The 18,503-nt window shown below is 40.3% G+C and overlaps 1 protein-coding gene and 1 long non-coding RNA gene across 3 annotated transcripts in view; both read right to left on the minus strand.

Moving 5' to 3' along the window:
• Positions 1 to 18,503, minus strand: part of LOC147834968 (uncharacterized) — a 722,499-nt gene that overhangs the window by 506,421 nt on the left and 197,575 nt on the right. The gene's annotated exons all lie outside the window — the stretch shown is intronic.
• On the minus strand, positions 9,343 to 17,633 carry plk2a (polo-like kinase 2a (Drosophila)). 2 transcript variants are annotated; one of them, XM_087270002.1, is made up of 14 exons: positions 17,410 to 17,633; positions 17,061 to 17,168; positions 16,840 to 16,956; positions 16,143 to 16,760; positions 15,667 to 16,087; positions 15,382 to 15,580; positions 15,151 to 15,298; positions 14,967 to 15,067; positions 14,745 to 14,883; positions 14,568 to 14,648; positions 12,745 to 12,904; positions 12,537 to 12,666; positions 10,886 to 10,996; positions 9,343 to 10,199 (listed from the first exon to the last, which is right to left on the minus strand). In XM_087270002.1, the coding sequence occupies exons 5-14, from the start codon at positions 15,825 to 15,827 to the stop codon at positions 9,978 to 9,980; spliced, it is 1,452 nt and encodes a 483-aa protein (XP_087126128.1). In that variant the 5' UTR covers positions 15,828 to 16,087; positions 16,143 to 16,760; positions 16,840 to 16,956; positions 17,061 to 17,168; positions 17,410 to 17,633; the 3' UTR covers positions 9,343 to 9,977. The 2 variants fall into 2 exon arrangements, with proteins under 2 accessions (XP_087126128.1, XP_087126127.1); XM_087270001.1 differs by having other exon boundaries at positions 15,667 to 15,850; positions 16,631 to 16,760; positions 17,410 to 17,631.

An 18,503-nucleotide genomic window follows, 5' to 3' on the forward strand; every position in this document is an offset into this window, starting at 1 on the left:
CAAATTTTGAGAGGAGTTCGTGATTACGATTAATAGCAGCTGGTCTCTCATTAGCTAATGCACGATTCACCAATCAGACGATTCCTAAATCACCATAAAATACCAGAGTATCTTACTTTAGTCATCTTCATCTAGAAGAATTCCCCCTTCCACCCCTACTCCTTCCCTCCCTACTGAAAAAAAACAGCTTAAACCAGCCTATGCAGGTTGGCTGGTTTTAGCTGGTCGACCAGGCTAGTTTTAGAGGGGTTTTGGCCATTTACAGGCTGGTTTCCAGCCATTTTCAGCCTGGTCTTAGCTAGTCAGGCTGGGTGATTACCAGCTAAAACCAGCTTGACCAGTCTAGCAAGGCTGGGAGCCCAGCCAAAACCAGCTATGTGCAGCTTAAACTAGGCTGGTCAACCTGGTTTTAGCTGGATTTAGCTGGTCATTTTCCAGCCTGACCAGCTAAGACCAGGCTGGAAATGGCTGGAAACCCGCCTGGAAGTGGCCAAAACCCCTCTAAAACCAGCCAACCAGCCTTGGATGGTTTAAGCTGGATTTTTTAGCAGGGCTATCCTTGGCTGGGCAGCAGGAGGCCCAATGGTTAGCATCATTGCCTCACAGCAAGAATGTCACTGGATCAGATCTTACCTGTGCAAGTCAGCATTTCTGTGTGGAGTTTGCATCTTCTCCTCGTGTTTGTATGGGTTTTCCCCATAAGCTAAGGGTGAACTCTTGAACCCTTAATTTAAAGAATTTTTCAAGAATTTTTTTCTTTATTGATTCTATTATTTTATTTTCCATTTTTAATTTGAAGCTTTTCTGAAACAGTCTGTATTGTATAAAGCACATTATTAATAACTTACTTTATTTCCTCAAGAAATTTATAGTGGTTAGATGTAGTTAATCTTGAGTGTGTGTGTAAGAGGTGGGATATTGTACAATCCTAAGAAAGGTAAGCTTTGTGAAAAAGCTGTCAGGTGTGTTGAAGAATGTTAGGTGTGGTCTTGTTGAGGAAATCAGGCACCACAAAGATATGTATATTTCCTACAGTGCCAAAGAGCATGAATGAACTTGTTACGAAGCCACAGATATGCTGCACTCAGCTCTTATGAGGTTTCCTTTGTAGTCACTTACAGACAAAAAAAAAAAAAAAAAAAAGGAAATCCATTTGGATAAATAACTTAAAGTACAAAGTTACATTAATACTCTTTTTGATAGCATCCTACCCAGTCCAGCTTAACCCTAGAAGCCAAGCAGCAACAGATGAAGCCACTTGGACACCCACACTGAGACTCACACTAGAGTTAGATTTTGCAAATTTCTGTCTTATGGTGCATTGCTTATTGCAACATGCTACATTGCTTATGTGCTACATACACTCCGGGTGTTTTTTATTATTATTAATTTAGCTTTTGTGTTACATTTTAAATAGAAGATGTATTCATATCTTTTAGTTGTATATTTAGTCTGCTGATTTGTTTCATTTCGTTATACATTTTCTGTTGTGATGACGAAGTGGCGCAGTAGGTAGTGCTGTCGCCTCACAGTAAGAAGGTCGCTGGTTTGAGCCTCGGCTGGGTCAGTTGGCGTTTCTGTGTGCATGTTCTCTCTGCGTTCGCATGGGTTTCCTCTGGTTTCCTCCACAGTCCAAAGACATATGGTACATGTGAATTGCGTTGGCTAAATTGTCCGTAGTGTATGAGTGTGAATGAGTGTGTATGGATGGTTCCCTAGAGATTGGTTGCAGCTGGAAGGGCATCTGCTGCATAAAAACGTGCTGGATAAGTTGGCGGTTCATTCCGCTGTGGTGACCCTGGATTGAAAAAGGGACTAAGCTGACAAGAATGAATGAATGAATTTTCTATTATAGTTTTCTGCCAATACAATAAAACACATTTGTTTGAAGAATTTATTTGCATTCTATTTTTAATAATAGTAAATAACAGATTGCTGGATTATATTTGCAGTTTTTGTTTCTCAAATTTCTCTTGCAAGTGTCATTTATAGCTGATATTCTTGCATAAATTCACCTGAGGCTTCTGTCGACTGAATGACCGATCATCTGACCCAGCCACCTCCTTCTCTAAACCCAACCAATAGTGTTTTCAAAAGCACAGATTGACCCGCCCACCCTCTTACCTAAACCTGGTGTAAAGACCATCGACTCTACCTTCGCCATCGACTCTACCTGCGCGACTCCACCGAGCAAAGACACCGACAAAGCACTTGAGTACTTTACTTTCTTGTTTTACTCTATCTTTACACTTATTTTTGTTTTCATTGCACTTTTATTATGTGTTTACTAATTCCTGCTGTTACTAACACTCGCAAAACACGGGAGGTACGCTGCAGGCGTAATCCTCACAACCTTCGTTCAATACATATATCTGCTATTTCACAACTCTCTCTCTCCGTGGGCCTCTGGAATTGTCAATCAGCTGTTAACAAGGCAGATTTTATTACCACCATAGCTACATATTCTGACTATAGTCTCATGGCTCTAACTGAGACCTGGTTGAGGCCGGAGAACACTGCTATACATGCTACTCTTTCTGCTAATTTCTCTTTTTCCCACACTCCTCGTCAGACAGGGAGAGGGGGTGGGACTGTGACTGTGTAAATTGCTTCCTTGTCCTCATTTGTAAGTCGCTTTGGATAAAAGCGTCTGCTAAATGACTAAATGTAAATGTAAACCCAACCGACAGTTATAAAAGGCAATGCAGAAAAAGAAAAGCCTTTTGGCTTTATTTTACTAACTGGAACCATTCTTTGTTGAACTCAAACCCCGGAGTCTTGATCAACTCCTTTCTGGGTCTCAAGTTTGCGTCTTTACATGGTGAGCCACTGGACAAACTGGTAACAGCGAGAAAATGGTCCATATGGAAGTAAGCAGACAGCTGGTAAACATGAAAAGGAACGGCGCCTTTCCCCTCGTAGCGTTTGTTTTAAAGACAAAAAAGTAACCACACATACTTTTGGCTACATAATTCGCGATCTCCAGAAAGGTAAATTTTCAGAATGAGATTCCATTCACAATCTTAATAAAAATTCACTTCATTATAATACAGTAGGTAAATTTACAGACTGTTTTTTTTTATATTTTCTGTGAAATGAAACCTGTTGTTCAGACAAATCAGCGACCCCTAAAAAACATTAGTCTAAAAACATAGGTTTTAATTTCAGTCAGGACAAATTGACTCTGTTGTGTTACAGTGAGCTGATATGTTGCAGAATTGGACAAGAGAAACTAGGGCAACTGATGTGTCCATGTGCCCAACAGTTGGGCATACTGCTCAGGATGTTGACGCTGCAGATGGATGTTAAGTAATCGGGCATGATTCAGTTTCTTCACGTTGTTATTCATCTCTTGAGAAACAACATGACCGTATCCCATGGATCTTTATTTAGAAGTAGATTAAATCAATACAAGATGTTTTATTGGACATGGAAAATTGGCTTGGGAAACAAGTTTCACCGGAATAGATCATTTTATTTATGCAGATATTGTTCTTCATGTTTATAGTGTAAATTTGTGGCCCCACAGGGTGGAATAAAGTCAAGATGTAGTTGCATGTAGTTCCTACATTGCTCAAAACCATATATTTTTCTAAATATATTTGTTTGTTCAAAGCTAGGGAGGGTTAATCAGCCTTTTTAGCAGCACTTTGAGGAAGTTAAGATTAAAGATTAAAATATAATAACAGATTATTTTAATTGCAGGAATGCTCTGGAATTCTTTAAGGATGTTAACAATTTAAATCAGTATCGCTAAGCTTTAAACAAAATCCAATTATCCAGTTAAAAACCCATTAAATCAGTTCTATTCATTACATTATACCAGCCATTCTTCTTCTTAGCATTGTTATTATCAATTAAATATGGGCAGCACAGTGGCACATTAGGTAGCACAAACACGCTGGTTCGAGCCCAAGCTGAATCAGTTGGAATTTTTTTGTGGAGTTTGCATGTTCTCCCTGTGTTCTTATGGGTTTCCTCCGGATGCTTCAGTTTCCCCCACAAGTCAAAAAACATGCGGTATAGGTGAATTGGGTAAGCTAAAACTGTCTGTAGTGTATGTGTGCGGATGAGTGTGTATGGATGCGAAAAACATACTGGATAAGTTGGCGGTTCATTCCGCTGAGGCATCCCCAGATTAATAAAGGGACTGAGCCGAAAAGAAAATTAATAAATAAAATTAATTTTTATTGTATATTTTTTTTATTTTATTACTTTAATTTCTTCCAAAATGTTCCAACATTTAGTTGTTATTAATATTAATCAGAGTAAACTGACAATAATTTTTATTGAAACAATATATAGGCATTATTGCTGTTGTTTATTTCTATTTTAAAATGTTTTTTATTTTAGAATTTTAGCCATTTTTTTATGTGTGCTGATGGTCTGTAAAACAGGACCATTGATTTGGTCAATATCGAGAGCTCTGTATGTGTTATGTAACCATTAAAGTTTTAGTGTATCAACTCAGTTTTCTGGCACTGATTTAGAAAAGACAAAATGGCCTACATTTCAGAGTGACAGATGATGCTAGAAAGAGACTCCAGGAAACCAACTGTGGGGCTTTACTGATCTTGGACAACAAACTGTGTCTGTTCCTTTTTTTCCTCCTCATTGAGGCCAAGAGAAATAAAATACCAGCTGGTATAACAGAAAGATCAAAAAAAGAAAAATGATCTTAACAATATTTTAATGCCGAGTTCAGACTGCATGATTTTCAAAGTAGTCGTGTCACGGATGTTTTCACACTGCATGACTCTCTGGGTTAGCATTCTGTCGGTGCTGTGTTTACACTGTATTATGGCGACAGGAGATAAAATAAAATAGGAAGAATTACAGACAACTTTGTCCAAACTACGTCTCAAAACCAAACAAACGCGAGAAGTGACATGGAAACAACGCAAGGTCACGTGATATATCTTTCGTTATTAACTACATAATGTAAAAAGAAGGCTTTAGCTTTAGAACCGTGTGTTGCTTACCTGACTTTTTTTTACTTTACAATCTGATTGTGATATTGATCAGATGGCACGTCAAACACACACAGTGCTCCTGCCAAATTTACACTAGTTTTTCCTCCATTTCTTGGGTCCAAATAAACTGAAAATGAGCGCTTTTAACTTCTCCCCCAGCCTCCCGCTGGCCTGCAGGTACCCATACTAGTGAATGCTGCCCTCTCATTGGCTGTAGGTGGTCGCGGATGTTATTTTCAATCAGTACACATTTCACACGGCATGATTGAATCGCCAACAGCTCCAGATATTTAGTGTGCCAAATATCTCATGGGTGTCGGTGACTCATCAGCGATTCTCTCATATCGTGTTCTTGATAGTTCATATTGTGCGACTGTTACTTTGTGAACGAGCACTGATTTGCCTGTGATTTGAGGCATTTGTCGGCGATTTCTCAAAACCTGTCAGCAAGTCAAAATCAGGGCTAAAATCATGCAGTCTGAACTCAGCATTAGAGTAAACATTTGACACTTTTTTTTCCCTTTAATTTCTTGTTTTTCTATTTCTTACATGTATTTATTGAAAGTGAATATATCTGTTTTAATGTATCTGTTTTAAGTTGTGTATCATCAACTTCAATTAATTTAACAGATTTGAATCTATTTTTAATGTTTGGGTAAAAGTTTAATTCTGTTAACCCTCTATGAGTTATTTTCAACTCTTCGTTAACACATTTATCTTTAAATTTTGTATAAATATGATAACTAAACTAATTTGTCCAAGATTAAAAGACCTACAATTTGTTATCACAATGTTGCTGTAATGAAAAAAATTATATATGTAATAAACTATATTTCACACAATAAAATAACACAATAAATATAATATATTATAAATAAACCAAATTAAGTACTGTATTTATTAAATCTTAATAGTTTGTGAATGGCTTAAGAGCATAGCGTAGTTCTCTTTTCATCTTTATCTTGTTTTGTATATATAGTGTGTGTTTTTGAGCTTGGTAGAAGGCCCTTAGATCTTTATCTAATGGCCCGTTTCCACTGAGTCGTATGGTACGGCCATTTCCACTGTTAAAAGGTACCTAAAAGCGAACCGTACCACTTTTTGGTAACCCTTTGCAAAGGGTACCAAGCAGGCCTAAAGGGTACCATGAGGCAGAGCTAGATGCACAACTTAATGCTATTGGTTTGCAGAGATATGTCACTTGCAGATGCAGGAGAATGACAATAAAGGAACCGCCATGCTTTAAAAACCAACCCAAGCTCATTCTGAAAACGTAGTCCCGCGGACGTTTCTGGAGACAGCGGATTACGTCCCGGGGGGTACGTACGGCCGCGTTTATTTTTTTCAAGCGAACGCTGCAGGGCGGTGAGACGCTGTTCCCTTTCGCGCTTGCCTTACCTCCTAGTGGAGGGCTTCCCTGCTGCAGCCCGTTTGTCCACTTAGCTCAGCGTGTACGTCGGCAGGCTCGAGATGCGGAGAGGGGTCGACCACGGCGACCGGTTTCGAGTCCGGGGAAGAGCAGCTCCAGCAATCAGGTAAGACAAAAACAGAATCCCAAAAATTAAGTGAACGAGTTTCGTGACAGGGTGAGAACGCGGCGAAATCTGAAAACGCGGTGGAATAAAAAAAATCAGGGTTTTGATTTTTTTGGACAGCTTTTGTGAACTGTTGCTCGAGTTTAGGGAAGCAAGCGGGCGGGCGGCCGGGTCGATCTGTAAAATTGGTTGGGTTCAGGGAAGGAGGAGGGCGAGTCAGCCGATTGGCCGGTCGCGCAGTCAATCATCCAGTCAGTCGGACAGTGGCCTTCGGCGGGTTCGCGCAAGAACAGCGCGAGAGAGGCGTCTGAGGTGCGAAAAAACACAAAACAGTGGCCTCTCGCGGATTCGCGAAAACTAAAACTGCAGCCTTACGTACCCGCCGGGACATATTCCGCGGTCTCCAGAAACGTCCGCGGGACTACGTTTCCACAATGAGCCTGGGTTGTTAAATACACAGCCAAGACATTACAACGTAATAATATATACATAAACTAACGAGCCATGATTGACTCAAGCTCAAACAAACCGTCTCGTCATTTTGATGTACAGCCACAAAGCCAAGATCAAAATCTGCTCTGTCCTGTTTTTGTTTTACAAGCCCGTCTAAAAGTGTGAGCGTTTTCGCTTTCTCCAGCGTCTATATCTGAAATAAGGAACTTCTTGAGCTGATGAAAATAACGTGTGCATGATTATTGAAGTGCTTCCGACATCTAATCCTTTCAGAAAAGGACAAACGTGAGAGTGAAGCGCGAAAAAAACAAAGGAGAAGCCGGAAAAAAAAAAGAGGAGAAAATTGTTTCAGCAACCTGAATCATGAACAAACTGCCATGTTCATCATCGCCTTTTGGACTTTTATGAACTCGTAATGACGGAATTACTCTCTAACAGGGCTTACATATGTGCTGGTTAAGATTAAAGGCACAGATGAGATGTTTGCACTGACTGTGGGCTATATGTTGGGTGTTGTTTTTGTACCCAAATAAGGACTGAATGTATGCTGTGTGTAGTTTTTCAGAATGTGCTAATATATGTTGCATTTTTTTATTTTATGTAATCGCAGATGTAACAGTAGGCTATTTCGCATCGTCATTGATCTGCAGTTATAATCAAATCATGTTCATAGAAAGGTTCGTAATGAACTTTTATACACAAGTGTTTATATTTATAAAGCATATGTTTAGTGTGAAGTGCTTCTCATGTAAGATGTGAACGACCCGTACAGCTCTACTGTGACATTCCCTCAAGTAAAAATGACGTAGACTGAAACTTTCTTTTATCTGTGAAACTACTCTCTTGTAGTACCCTTTTTGGTACTACTCTCTTTGGTACCCTTTTGGCCAGGGGTCACCAATCTCGGTCCTGGAGGGCCGGTGTCCCTGCAGGGTTTAGCTCCAACTTGCCTCAGCACACCCGCCTGGGTGTTTCAAGTATACGCTTATTTCACGCGGCCGCCATTTTAAAGAACCAAAGCGAGGCTGCGGTGGGAAGAAACCCGGAAGTATAGGACGAGCACTGTAAACATTGCAGTAACATGCCGTGTACTACAAACCTCCAGCTGTTGCTGAGATTTCAAAATGCAGAAAATGGTGTAACCATCACTTTAATATTATTTAGTAAGTTTATTTTAAACAATTAAAAGCAATTTAGCATCAAACAACATGACAATCTCAGTGATACGCTTAAGTGTCCTCCTAGGCTTCAGCTTATGGCACCAGTTAAACACCGTGAGGACGCTTTCCTGCTTCAGCCTATGTAACCCGGTGAGTGATAAAACACTGCAGTCCTCTGCAACACACCCTCGTGTTGTCTGTAATAGTGTTGTCCCGGTACTGAAGTTTTAAACCCGGCTATTTCCCTGCTAACATGGAAGCTCTGCTGAGCGCGGATGTCTCGAAATGACTGATCTTCACGGCTTTGCGCTTCCGTCTCTGTGTATCTGTGTTTGGATTGCGCTCAGTTTACCGCCCTTCACCCAGTACAAACACAGATACACGGACTGGAGCGCGAAGCAGCCGCCAAGATCAGTCGAGTCATCAAGCAGATCGCTCGGCTCGTCTGTGTTTGTGCTCAGTATACAGCGGTGGGTGAACTGATTACCTTCTCGGCCAATCACAAGCATTTCTGTTGAACACGTGAACACAATGGCAAATCAGCGCTGTTTCAAGAAAGCCATCAACATTGCCTTAAATGTTAGCGCGAAATTGCCGTTTTTTCTTTTGACAAGTTTTCGTGATTTTCGTGACAAGTCTAATATAGTGAAAGAATCATTTTATTAACTCGAGTTTGATAAATGGCATCTAAAAAGTGTGTTTAGGAAAGAAAACGTTAGCTAACTAGTGCCGTTTCCCTTAACTTAGCTGAAAATGAGCTCTGATATCCCTTTTTACATTCACCATTTATTCAGAACGGACCTTCGGGTTACCCGGAAGGCGGAGAAATGATAAATTTGTGTCACTTTCTCTTCGCTGATAAGATATACAGCCAGTTACACAACATTCCTATGTAACTCCCGATGATACTTCCGGTTTTCTTCCCACCGCAGCCTCGATTTCGCTTTTGAAAATGGCGGCCGCATGAAATCAGTCTATACCTAGTAAGACCTAGACTAGCTTGTTCAGGTGCGTTTGATTAGGGTTGGAGCTAAAATCTGCAGGACACCGGCCATCCAGGAACAAGTTTGGTGACCCCTGCTTAAGGCAGTGGAAACGCACGCCTAATATAGGTGACCCATACCGTACGGTACTGTACCAGTTAATGGAAATGGGACATAATGCACTGTTTGCCACTCTGATGCAGGGACAATGAGAGAAGAAACAAAAGACAACACTTGCTCAACATTATTTATCTTTAATCTTCATACAAACCATCAAGACCGGGCAAGACGAACACCATTTACGGTTTTGCCACTGACCTTGCATGATGAATCTGTCAATGGCGTACAAGAGGACAAAGCACTAGTCATGATGGTTTTAATGAACCTGAAGTAACGTTTGGCCTCAAAACATCAAGCATCAACACTGATGTAATTCTATGGTTGTCTTTATTAAATAAATAAATACTGACTTTTGTCTCATAATAAGTTATTTCCATGGCTGAGTTTTCCCACAGTGAAACGCAGCCGGTTCTTTTTGCACACAAATGAATAGGAAGAACTAGCCATGTAAAACTACAGCATCTTATCATTTCACTCTGGAGCCCATGTCTTTAAATAGGGACGTTTTCACAGTTAACCGAAATCTGCTCTCCGCGGAGCTACCTCCAAGCACCCTGCTTTTCCTCAGATCTCCGTTTGGCTTCAACATAGCAAGAGTTACGCAATAAAAAAATAAACATTTAAATCGAATATATTTGTCTTGATTTCATCTCTGGTTCCAGCCCAGTTCCATTTGTATAACTCATAAAGTCCATTAGATCTCCTCCAATCTTAAATGCTTCCCATCAAGCCTTGATCCACATTCTTGCCTTTTCAAAGCATCCTCGATTTCCCATCAGTTACGTCTCCACATCTCTGCAACAGCATGTTAAGTGCATAGTCCATGCGACTTTGCAGATCCGCTGAGCATCCAGACGCAAGCAGAGTGCTGAGTCGCAGCGTGGTGGACACGCGTTCCTCGTTGATGTATGTCAGTAAGTATTCCTCTCGGTGATTGCACAGGATTATCTTGGTGTGATCGTGGTAAAAGTTCACCTGTGTGAATAGCATGTGTTTAGCAATCAAGCCAACAAGCATTCTTCTGTTCTAGCTAAGTCCAGTTACCTTAAAGTGATCGATTACATTGCAGTTTCCAGTTTAACACTGAAAAATAACCAATAATCCTATCCTTATCAAGTATTAAATCAATTCACAATCTGTTGTAGCTTTTTAAAGATTAGTGTCAATGTTTATCACAACTCAATTTAAATTTCAGTGTTGATTGAATGTGCAAATTTCACCAATTATTAATAGAAATCAGATCCACTATATGCAGCTCTGCAAAAGAATAGTGCTCTATTAGTCATTACCCTGCTGAAAAATCCAGCTTAAACCAGCCTAGGCTGGTTGGCTGGTTTTAGCTGGTTGACCTGCCTGGTTTTAGAGGGGTTTTGACCATTTCCAGGCTGATTTCCAGCCTGGTCTTAGCTGGTCAGGCTAAAAAATGACCAGCTAAATCCAGCTAAAACCAGCTTGACCAGCCTGGTTTAAGTGGGACGTAGCTGGTTTTGGCTGGTCAAGATGGTTTTAGCTGGTCTTCTCCCAGCCTGACCAGCTAGGACCAGGCTGGAAATGGCTGGAAACCCCTCTAAAACCAGCCTGGTTGACCAGCTAAAACAAGTTAAGGTTTAAGCTTTTTTTTCAGTAGGGTAGCTTCTAGCTATGCAAATGCAAAGTTCTACCTGGAAAGTGCCGTCATTGAAGAGCATCATCAATGCTTGATCAGATTTGAGCCACTGAAGAAGGTACAATCTTGGTTTGTTTGCATCCGTAATATTGGGTAAATCTCCTCCCTGTTGACAAACAGTAAGGAATAATCAATATGAAGCTATTTACATATAGCAATCCCAGACATCCAATGAAACCGATTACGAGGATTGGGTCGACTGACGATGCTATCGTCCATCGCTGATGGCCGATAAGCCGCCTTTCCACTGCACACGACATTTGGACACGACTGTCGGAATACGCCCCCTTGTGGCAGCCGCACAGTATTTTCAGTGTTGTCGTGCACCACGGTGGAGAAGGTGATTTTCAACGGTGTCCGAAATAAAGGACTGCAAAAGCAATAGCCTTTATTCTCTGTGCGTTTACATAGTTTAATGGATGAATGGATACTAGAAACTCATAGACCGCTAAAATATTGGAGGGAATGTGGAGACAACATTAAAAATATATATTTTTATTACTTTCTTACTTACATTTATGAACAGAAAAGTTTTTCTTTAATAGACTTTTTATAATTCAAAAAATAACCAAATAAACTCCTCTAAATTTCTCATCTCGCGCGCACAGACCTGCTTGGACAACACTGGAATACACCATATCCGGTCGGCAGGTCGCATACGGTCTAGTCGCAGGAGTTCAAATATTTCAACGGATCCGCAGCTCAATTCGAATCCGAATTTTCCGCATACGGAGATGATCGGAACTCAACGCAGCTCCCGGACTGCTCTCCATTGGAAATGAATGACTTCCGGTCTGTTGCTTGTCGTTTGTCGTGTGCAGTGGAAAGGCGGCTATAGACATCACAATGCTGAGCCTGCATAGCAATCCTCCCCCATCGCTGCAGTAACCAACTCCAAAAAAATACGCACTTAGGCCCCAATTAAACTAATACATCTTAGTTTTAAAATGGCATTGTAGAACGAAATCGATCCTTGTCTACGCTGGAATTAATCTAGCATTTCTGAAAAGCCCTCAGTAAACATTATATCACTGAAAACACACATCATGTGACCACACAAACACAAACTCTGTCATGCGCTCATGCTTGAGCACAAAATATCCAGACAGTTGTGCATGTTGGACAGTCAAGGATGTACCGCTGGATTGTGTCTCACTATAGTTGTTAAATGTGATGTTTAATTAATCTTGTCTCTATCTAATGACACTTCGGTCTTTTGAATCTATCCGGTACGTGTCACAGCATCAATAGACTGCTTCAATCTTTCGCTTTCAGGTTTGAACTTAGTAACTTTAGCGAAAACCTCAGATACTGTTGGTTGGGATCTTTTTTACCAACCAAGTTTGTCTGCGCCATTATAACAACACAGATCACTCTGCCTATTCATGCATAAAAAGTGATTGACAGGTGGTAATCTGTCTGTAACTTTTCTTTATTTATGATTTGGTTACGGGTAAAACAAAGACCATGTGGGTCAGGTAGTTGAAATGGTAGGTTACAAATGATTGATTCGTAACAAATTAATTATTTAATCATAAATAATTAATTCACCACTGCCTATGTTCGTCGATGATTAGACATCGTACAATTCCAAATTGGTCAACATCACCCAACCCTACCAATTCCCAACAAAGAAGGACACTTACATCCATCAGATTCTCCTCCATGTAGTGGGCAAAGTATTTTAGGATGGTGGCCTGGCCAACAAACTGCTCTGGAGCTTCACTTGTTAAGAAGACTGAACATTGTCCCAGCTCTGCATAGTAATGCACAGTCCTGATTGTCAAAAAAGACACATTAGTCAGCATGTTAGATATGAAAAAATTAGAAAGACATTTGAAATCTTCAACATACTTTTTGTCCGACAGCAGGCTCATGTGAGTGCCATTGTTGAAGAGAACGCCGACTGTGTGATCTGACAACTGATAGCCAAAACCGTACTTGTTGGAATAGTCCACCCACTTTGTCACCCACTGGAAGCTGCTGTTCATGCTTTCTTTTGATATGTTATTAGCTGTAAAAGAGAGAATAAAAATATTATTAAAAGCCTGATTATGGCACTAAAGCAATGCCAATCTTATGGGCTTGATTCTCAGAGAATAGATAAAATGTGGACCTTCAATACAGTGTACATCCAGTAAATACAGTTGCAACCATTGTTATTCAACCTCCTTTGATTTGTTTTTCTTTTTTAATTATTTCCCAAATTATGTTTAACAGAGCAAGGAAATGTTCAGTTTGTCTGATAATTTTTTTTTCTTCTGGAGAAAGTCTTATTTGTTTTATTTCGGCTAGAATAAAAGCAGTTTTAATTTTTTAAAAAACATTTTAAGGTCAAAATTATTAGCCCCTTTAAGCTATATATTTTTTGATAGTCTACAGAACAAACCATCCTTATGCAATAACTTTCCTACTCATCCTAACCTACCTAGTTAACCTCATTAACCTAGTTAAGCCTTTAAATGTCACTTTAAGCTGTATAAAAGTGTCTTGAAAAAGGTCTAGTAAAATATTATGTACTGTCATCATGGCAAAGATAAAATAAATCCATTATTAGAAATAAATTATTAAAACAATTATGTTAAGAAATGTGTTGAAAAAAATCTCTGTTAAACAGAACATAGGGGAAAAAATAAAAAGGGGGCTCTAATAATTCAGGGGGTTGAATAACTCTGATTGCAACTGTATGAAGTGAAATCAAATGTGTAACTTTAACTTAAGGAAAAAGCAGATTTTAACTTAAGTTAGCTTTCGATTAAAAAATAATAATAATTACTTACAACCCTCTGTTCAATGTGCTTTATTTTCAGATTTTTGTATGGATTTTATTCAACCCGGGCTCATTGTGGAAACGTAGTCCCGCGGACGTTTCTGTAGACAGCGGAATACGTGAGAGGCCGCTGTTGCGCGCTTTTTCGCACCTCAGGCGCCTCTTGCGAGTGCAGTTCGCGCCCGCACTGTTCTCGCGTGAACCCGCCGGAGGCCACTGACCGATCGACCCGCCCGCCCGCTTCCCTAAACCCGAGCAACAGTTCACAAAAGCCGTCCAAAAAAATAAAAGCCCTGATTTTTTTTTATTCCACCGCGTTTTTGGATTTTGCCGCGTTCTCACCCTGTCACGAAACTCGTTCACTTAATTTTTGGGATTCTGTTTTTGTCTTACCTGATTGCTGGAGCTGCTCTTCCCCGGACTCGAAACCGGTCGCCGTGGTCGACCCCTCTCCGCATCTCGAGCCTGCCGACGTACACGCTGAGCTGAGTGGACAAACGGGTTGCAGCGGGGAAGCCCTCCACAAGGAGGTAAGGCAAGCGCGAAAGGGAACGGCGTCACACCGCCCCGTAGCGTTCGCTTGAAAAAAATAAACGCTGATATATACGTACCCCCCGGGACGTAATCCGCTGTCTCCAGAAACGTCCGCGGGACTACGTTTTCAGAATGAGCTTGGGTTGATTTTATTTACTTAAGTTTTACCAAATGGATCGTCATAACCTGAATTTCAATGCAGGACTGCAAATAATTTAACTCATTCTCGCACGTCCCCTGATTATTGAAAGCTTATTGTATTTAAGAAGACCAACACACGAGTAAAAATCCTGTATCTTGGAAGTATTAAGACCTGAGGTATTTGCATTTAATAGCAAGTGTCTTTCCACAGGAGAGAACACATGAAACGCACCTTCCGACATGTTCTCGAGACAGCCTTGTAGTACTCTGGCCACGGTGTCTGCAACGCTTCCCACCGTGCAGTTCTCAAGACCTGTGAACACAAAAGGCATCAATATCAATAACATATTTCATTGAGCTATTCATTAACATCCTTCTTTTGGTTAAAATGTGATGTGAAAGCTCTTACATTCGCTGCTGCTGCTACTGCAGCTCCTAAGAGTCCCTCGCACTATCATTCGAATGCTGTCTCTAATGTGCTGTTTGCTGCTGGCGTCCTTTGTCAAGACAGCTGGTTTTCCAGCAGACGGAATGGAGGGTTTATTGTTCTGTGGGAAATTAATAAAGAGATACAGGTTACAATCATAAAGTTTAAACACAACTTTCTGCAAGAGCATTAAAAAAAGCTCACCTCAAGGGTTTGTCTGCAGGGTTGAGGACTAACTGATGTTTTCCGAAGGTCTATGCAAAGTCTGTTTATGTTTATTTCTTCCTCTTCCTTGGCAGGCTTATCTGCAAGAATGAATGTTTACTCTTCCAATTAGGTAATCTGGGCATCAAATTGTTCGCAATGAACTAGGTTTAAAAGAGCTTACTTCGAGTCTCCAAATACTTTGCTTTGTCCTTCTTCCCACCAAACAGGGTAGCTGCAGCTTTCTTGAAGAAACTCTTAGCAGGACTTGTGTGGTGGATGTCTGGGGCTGCATGACAACAGTTAGCAGACAGTCTGTCTGGTGTGAAACCCTAAAATAGGTAGAAAAATATATGTTGAAAGCTAAATACTTTAGAACTACTGATACATTTGGTTTCCAGAAAAGCGCACACACCTGGCAGAAAAAGTCATGGCGAAGAATATCACACAATTGTGGCCTATCCACAGGATTCTTGGCCAACATACTGCTAATGAGATGCTTGGCTTGAGGCGACAAAGATGATGGCGTTGAGTATCGTGCTTCTCGTATACATCGATACGTTTCTTTAAGGTTTGTGGTTTCAAATGGGGGTCTTCCCAACAGCATGGTATACCTGTTCGGAATGCAAGTTATCCAACTTAAATAAACATCTCCACTGCAATTGTTTAAGATCCAAGAGAAACTGGCCATCATATTTACATCACACAGCCGAGGGCCCAGACATCAGATTCACAACCGTGCCCTTGCTTGTTGAGGACTTCAGGTGACAAGTAGTTTGGTGTCCCACATATTGTTCTTCGACGGTTCTCAAGCGGCTCCAGTTTTGCAGCCAGACCAAAGTCTCCAACCTTCAGTTCCATAAATTCATTGATGAAGAAGTTACCTGGGAATAGCAAATGAATTATGATATATCAAGGGTATTTATGTCTTTTCAGAACTTCCCCTTGTCTATTTTCCTTCCAAATCAGTTTTTTTTTTATTAACATACCATCAGGGCCGGATCAAGCTGAACTGCTGCTCTAGGCAGAGGAAGATCACGCCACCCTCAACCCCAATGTGAAAACGAAAGTGACCGGTTATAAAAATGAAGTGAGGTGTCGCGGACCTCTATTCTGCCGCCCTATGTGCGGATATAACTGAGGAAGCGCTGGTGTCACGAACCTCTATTCTGCTGCCCTATGCGCGGATATAACTGAGGACGCGCGGGTGCTGAGGGAGGGAGGGAGGTGTCGCCAACGCTGCTCTCTCTATTTTGCCGCCCTATGCGTGGAAATAACTGAGGACGTGTGGGTGTCGCGGACCTCTATTCTGCCGCCTTATGCGCGGATTTACCTGAGGACACGCGAGTACTGATGGAGGTGTCGCACACTGACGCTGCCCTCTTTATTCTGTCACCTTTGCGCGAATATATCTGTGGACGCTGGTGGTGAGTAAGGTGTTGTGGACATAACTGAGGATGTGGGTGAAAGGGGGGTGTTGCGGACGCCGCCCTCTCTATACTGCCGCCCTAGGCAGCCGCCTAGGTCGCCTCTATGGACGCACCGGCCCTGCATACCATGCATTTTTACATTTCTGGGGCTCTTTAACAAATTGCTTTTGTTGCTTTGAGTAAAAGTATCTGCAAAATGCTAATGCTAGTCGAATGTGTGCTGTAGTCACTTACCTAGTTTAAGGTCTCTGTGCAGAATCTCTTGCTCATGTAGATACTTCAGTCCCGAGACAATCTGTTTTAAGTAGTACCGAACCTCTGGTTCTGTAAGCACTTTTCGGGCCTTGAGAATGTGTGCTAGTGACTGAAGAACAAATTACATAAGGAAGTTATAGCAACAATATTTGTTGGTCAGATCGAAAAACCATATCAATAATACTCACCCGTCTGCTGCAGTATTCAAGTAGGATGTAAATGTTGTCTTTGTCCTCGAAGTGATGGTAGAACTGAACAATGTGTTTGTGATGCAGGGCTCTGTGCAATTCGATTTCTCTATCAATCTGTCGATCAAATGGTTGCAAGCTTAACAAATGATGTAGGGAAGTAATGTAAATGAAGTAATGCTGCCAGAAGTACATACGTGACAACAGGACAGCAAGCTTACCTTTTCCCTTTGGTGAGGTTTGGAAACGCGTGTGTGTGGAATGATTTTGGCTGCATACATTTTGCCTGTGCTTAGATCTGTAAATTCATAGCACTTGGCAAAACCGCCCTGCAACAGAGAAACTGCATTTTCACATATACATACTAATGACACCAATCGTTGAAAATCTGTTATCAAGATTTAATCTTAAAAAAAAAAAAAAAAAAAAAAAAAAATATATATATATATATATATATATATATATATATATATATATATATATATATATATATATATATATATATATATACTTTTGTATTAAACATAAAAATGCTAAATATTTTTGATTTGTCAAATGTAAAACATTTACCTTGCCTAAAACTTTCCCTCTACAGTAACATTTCCCAGTGGCTGAATCCGTGACAATGCGTGACATTTCTTGAGTGGCATATGAAGTATCCTCTAATTTCCTTCGTCTGCTTTCACTGGCTCTGCTGTGTGTGTGTTCACACATCTTCCCGCTATTTACAGGCTGGTGGTGATGGTGGTGGTGTGCTATAGTCCTGAGTATGTCCATGCTCGCGTTTCGACTATGGAGAAAAATCTCAGAGCTTTAGTTTTATACAGGCTGTTGATCGCTCCGCCCCTTTATTTTGACTGGCGCGTCATGCGCGTTCACGTTGCGCTGAATTGAAGCAGTGACTTTCGCTCAATTAATGTTATGATTTGCGCTAATATAAGCAAACCAACCCAACCTGTTCATAACTTTCTGATCAAATTGCACTGAAATGAAACCAGTCATTTAAATATGAACACAAATACAACATATAAAAATATGGTATATTTATTATTTATTTATTGTGATATTCAAATGGGATTTTATTGTTCATATTCAAACCACATTTGATTTAAAATCACATTTTAAAGGTTTGATTAGGTCATGCTTGTCACAGTAAAGATATCTAGCCCCACCTTGTGGTAGCTTTACGCTATAGGCTACTGCATATTAGTGCAGTGAGAGATGTATGACTCATGCGATATCAGTTTGCCTAGATTTAGACCCATCAAACATATTTATAATTAAAGTGTTAATTCAGATTGCTCATAATTTGATATTATTTTAAAGGATACCATTAAGTTAAATATGCATGCGTTTATGTCATGCTCATTAGAGTAGATTTCTTAGTAGCCTAAAGATTTTTTTAACAACACTGTTTTACACTGTGTAACTGTCTAGTGTTGCCAGTTAATTTATGTAACAGAGCAGCAGTGGTAACTAAGTGGAAACTGCTTAGCTAATAGCTTTCATACATTAATAGTATGTCATATATTGTAGTGATACTAATATGAATTATTGATATATCTATTTCTATTTACAAGGTAACAAAAAAGTCTAATTGATAATAAATAAATAAATAAATAAATAAATAAATAAATAAATAAATAAAACAGTTGCAGTGTATG

This window comes from Danio rerio, chromosome 10, assembly GCF_052040795.2.
Source record: "Danio rerio strain M-AB ecotype USA chromosome 10, GRCz13ab, whole genome shotgun sequence".
Lineage (NCBI taxonomy): Eukaryota > Metazoa > Chordata > Actinopteri > Cypriniformes > Danionidae > Danio > Danio rerio.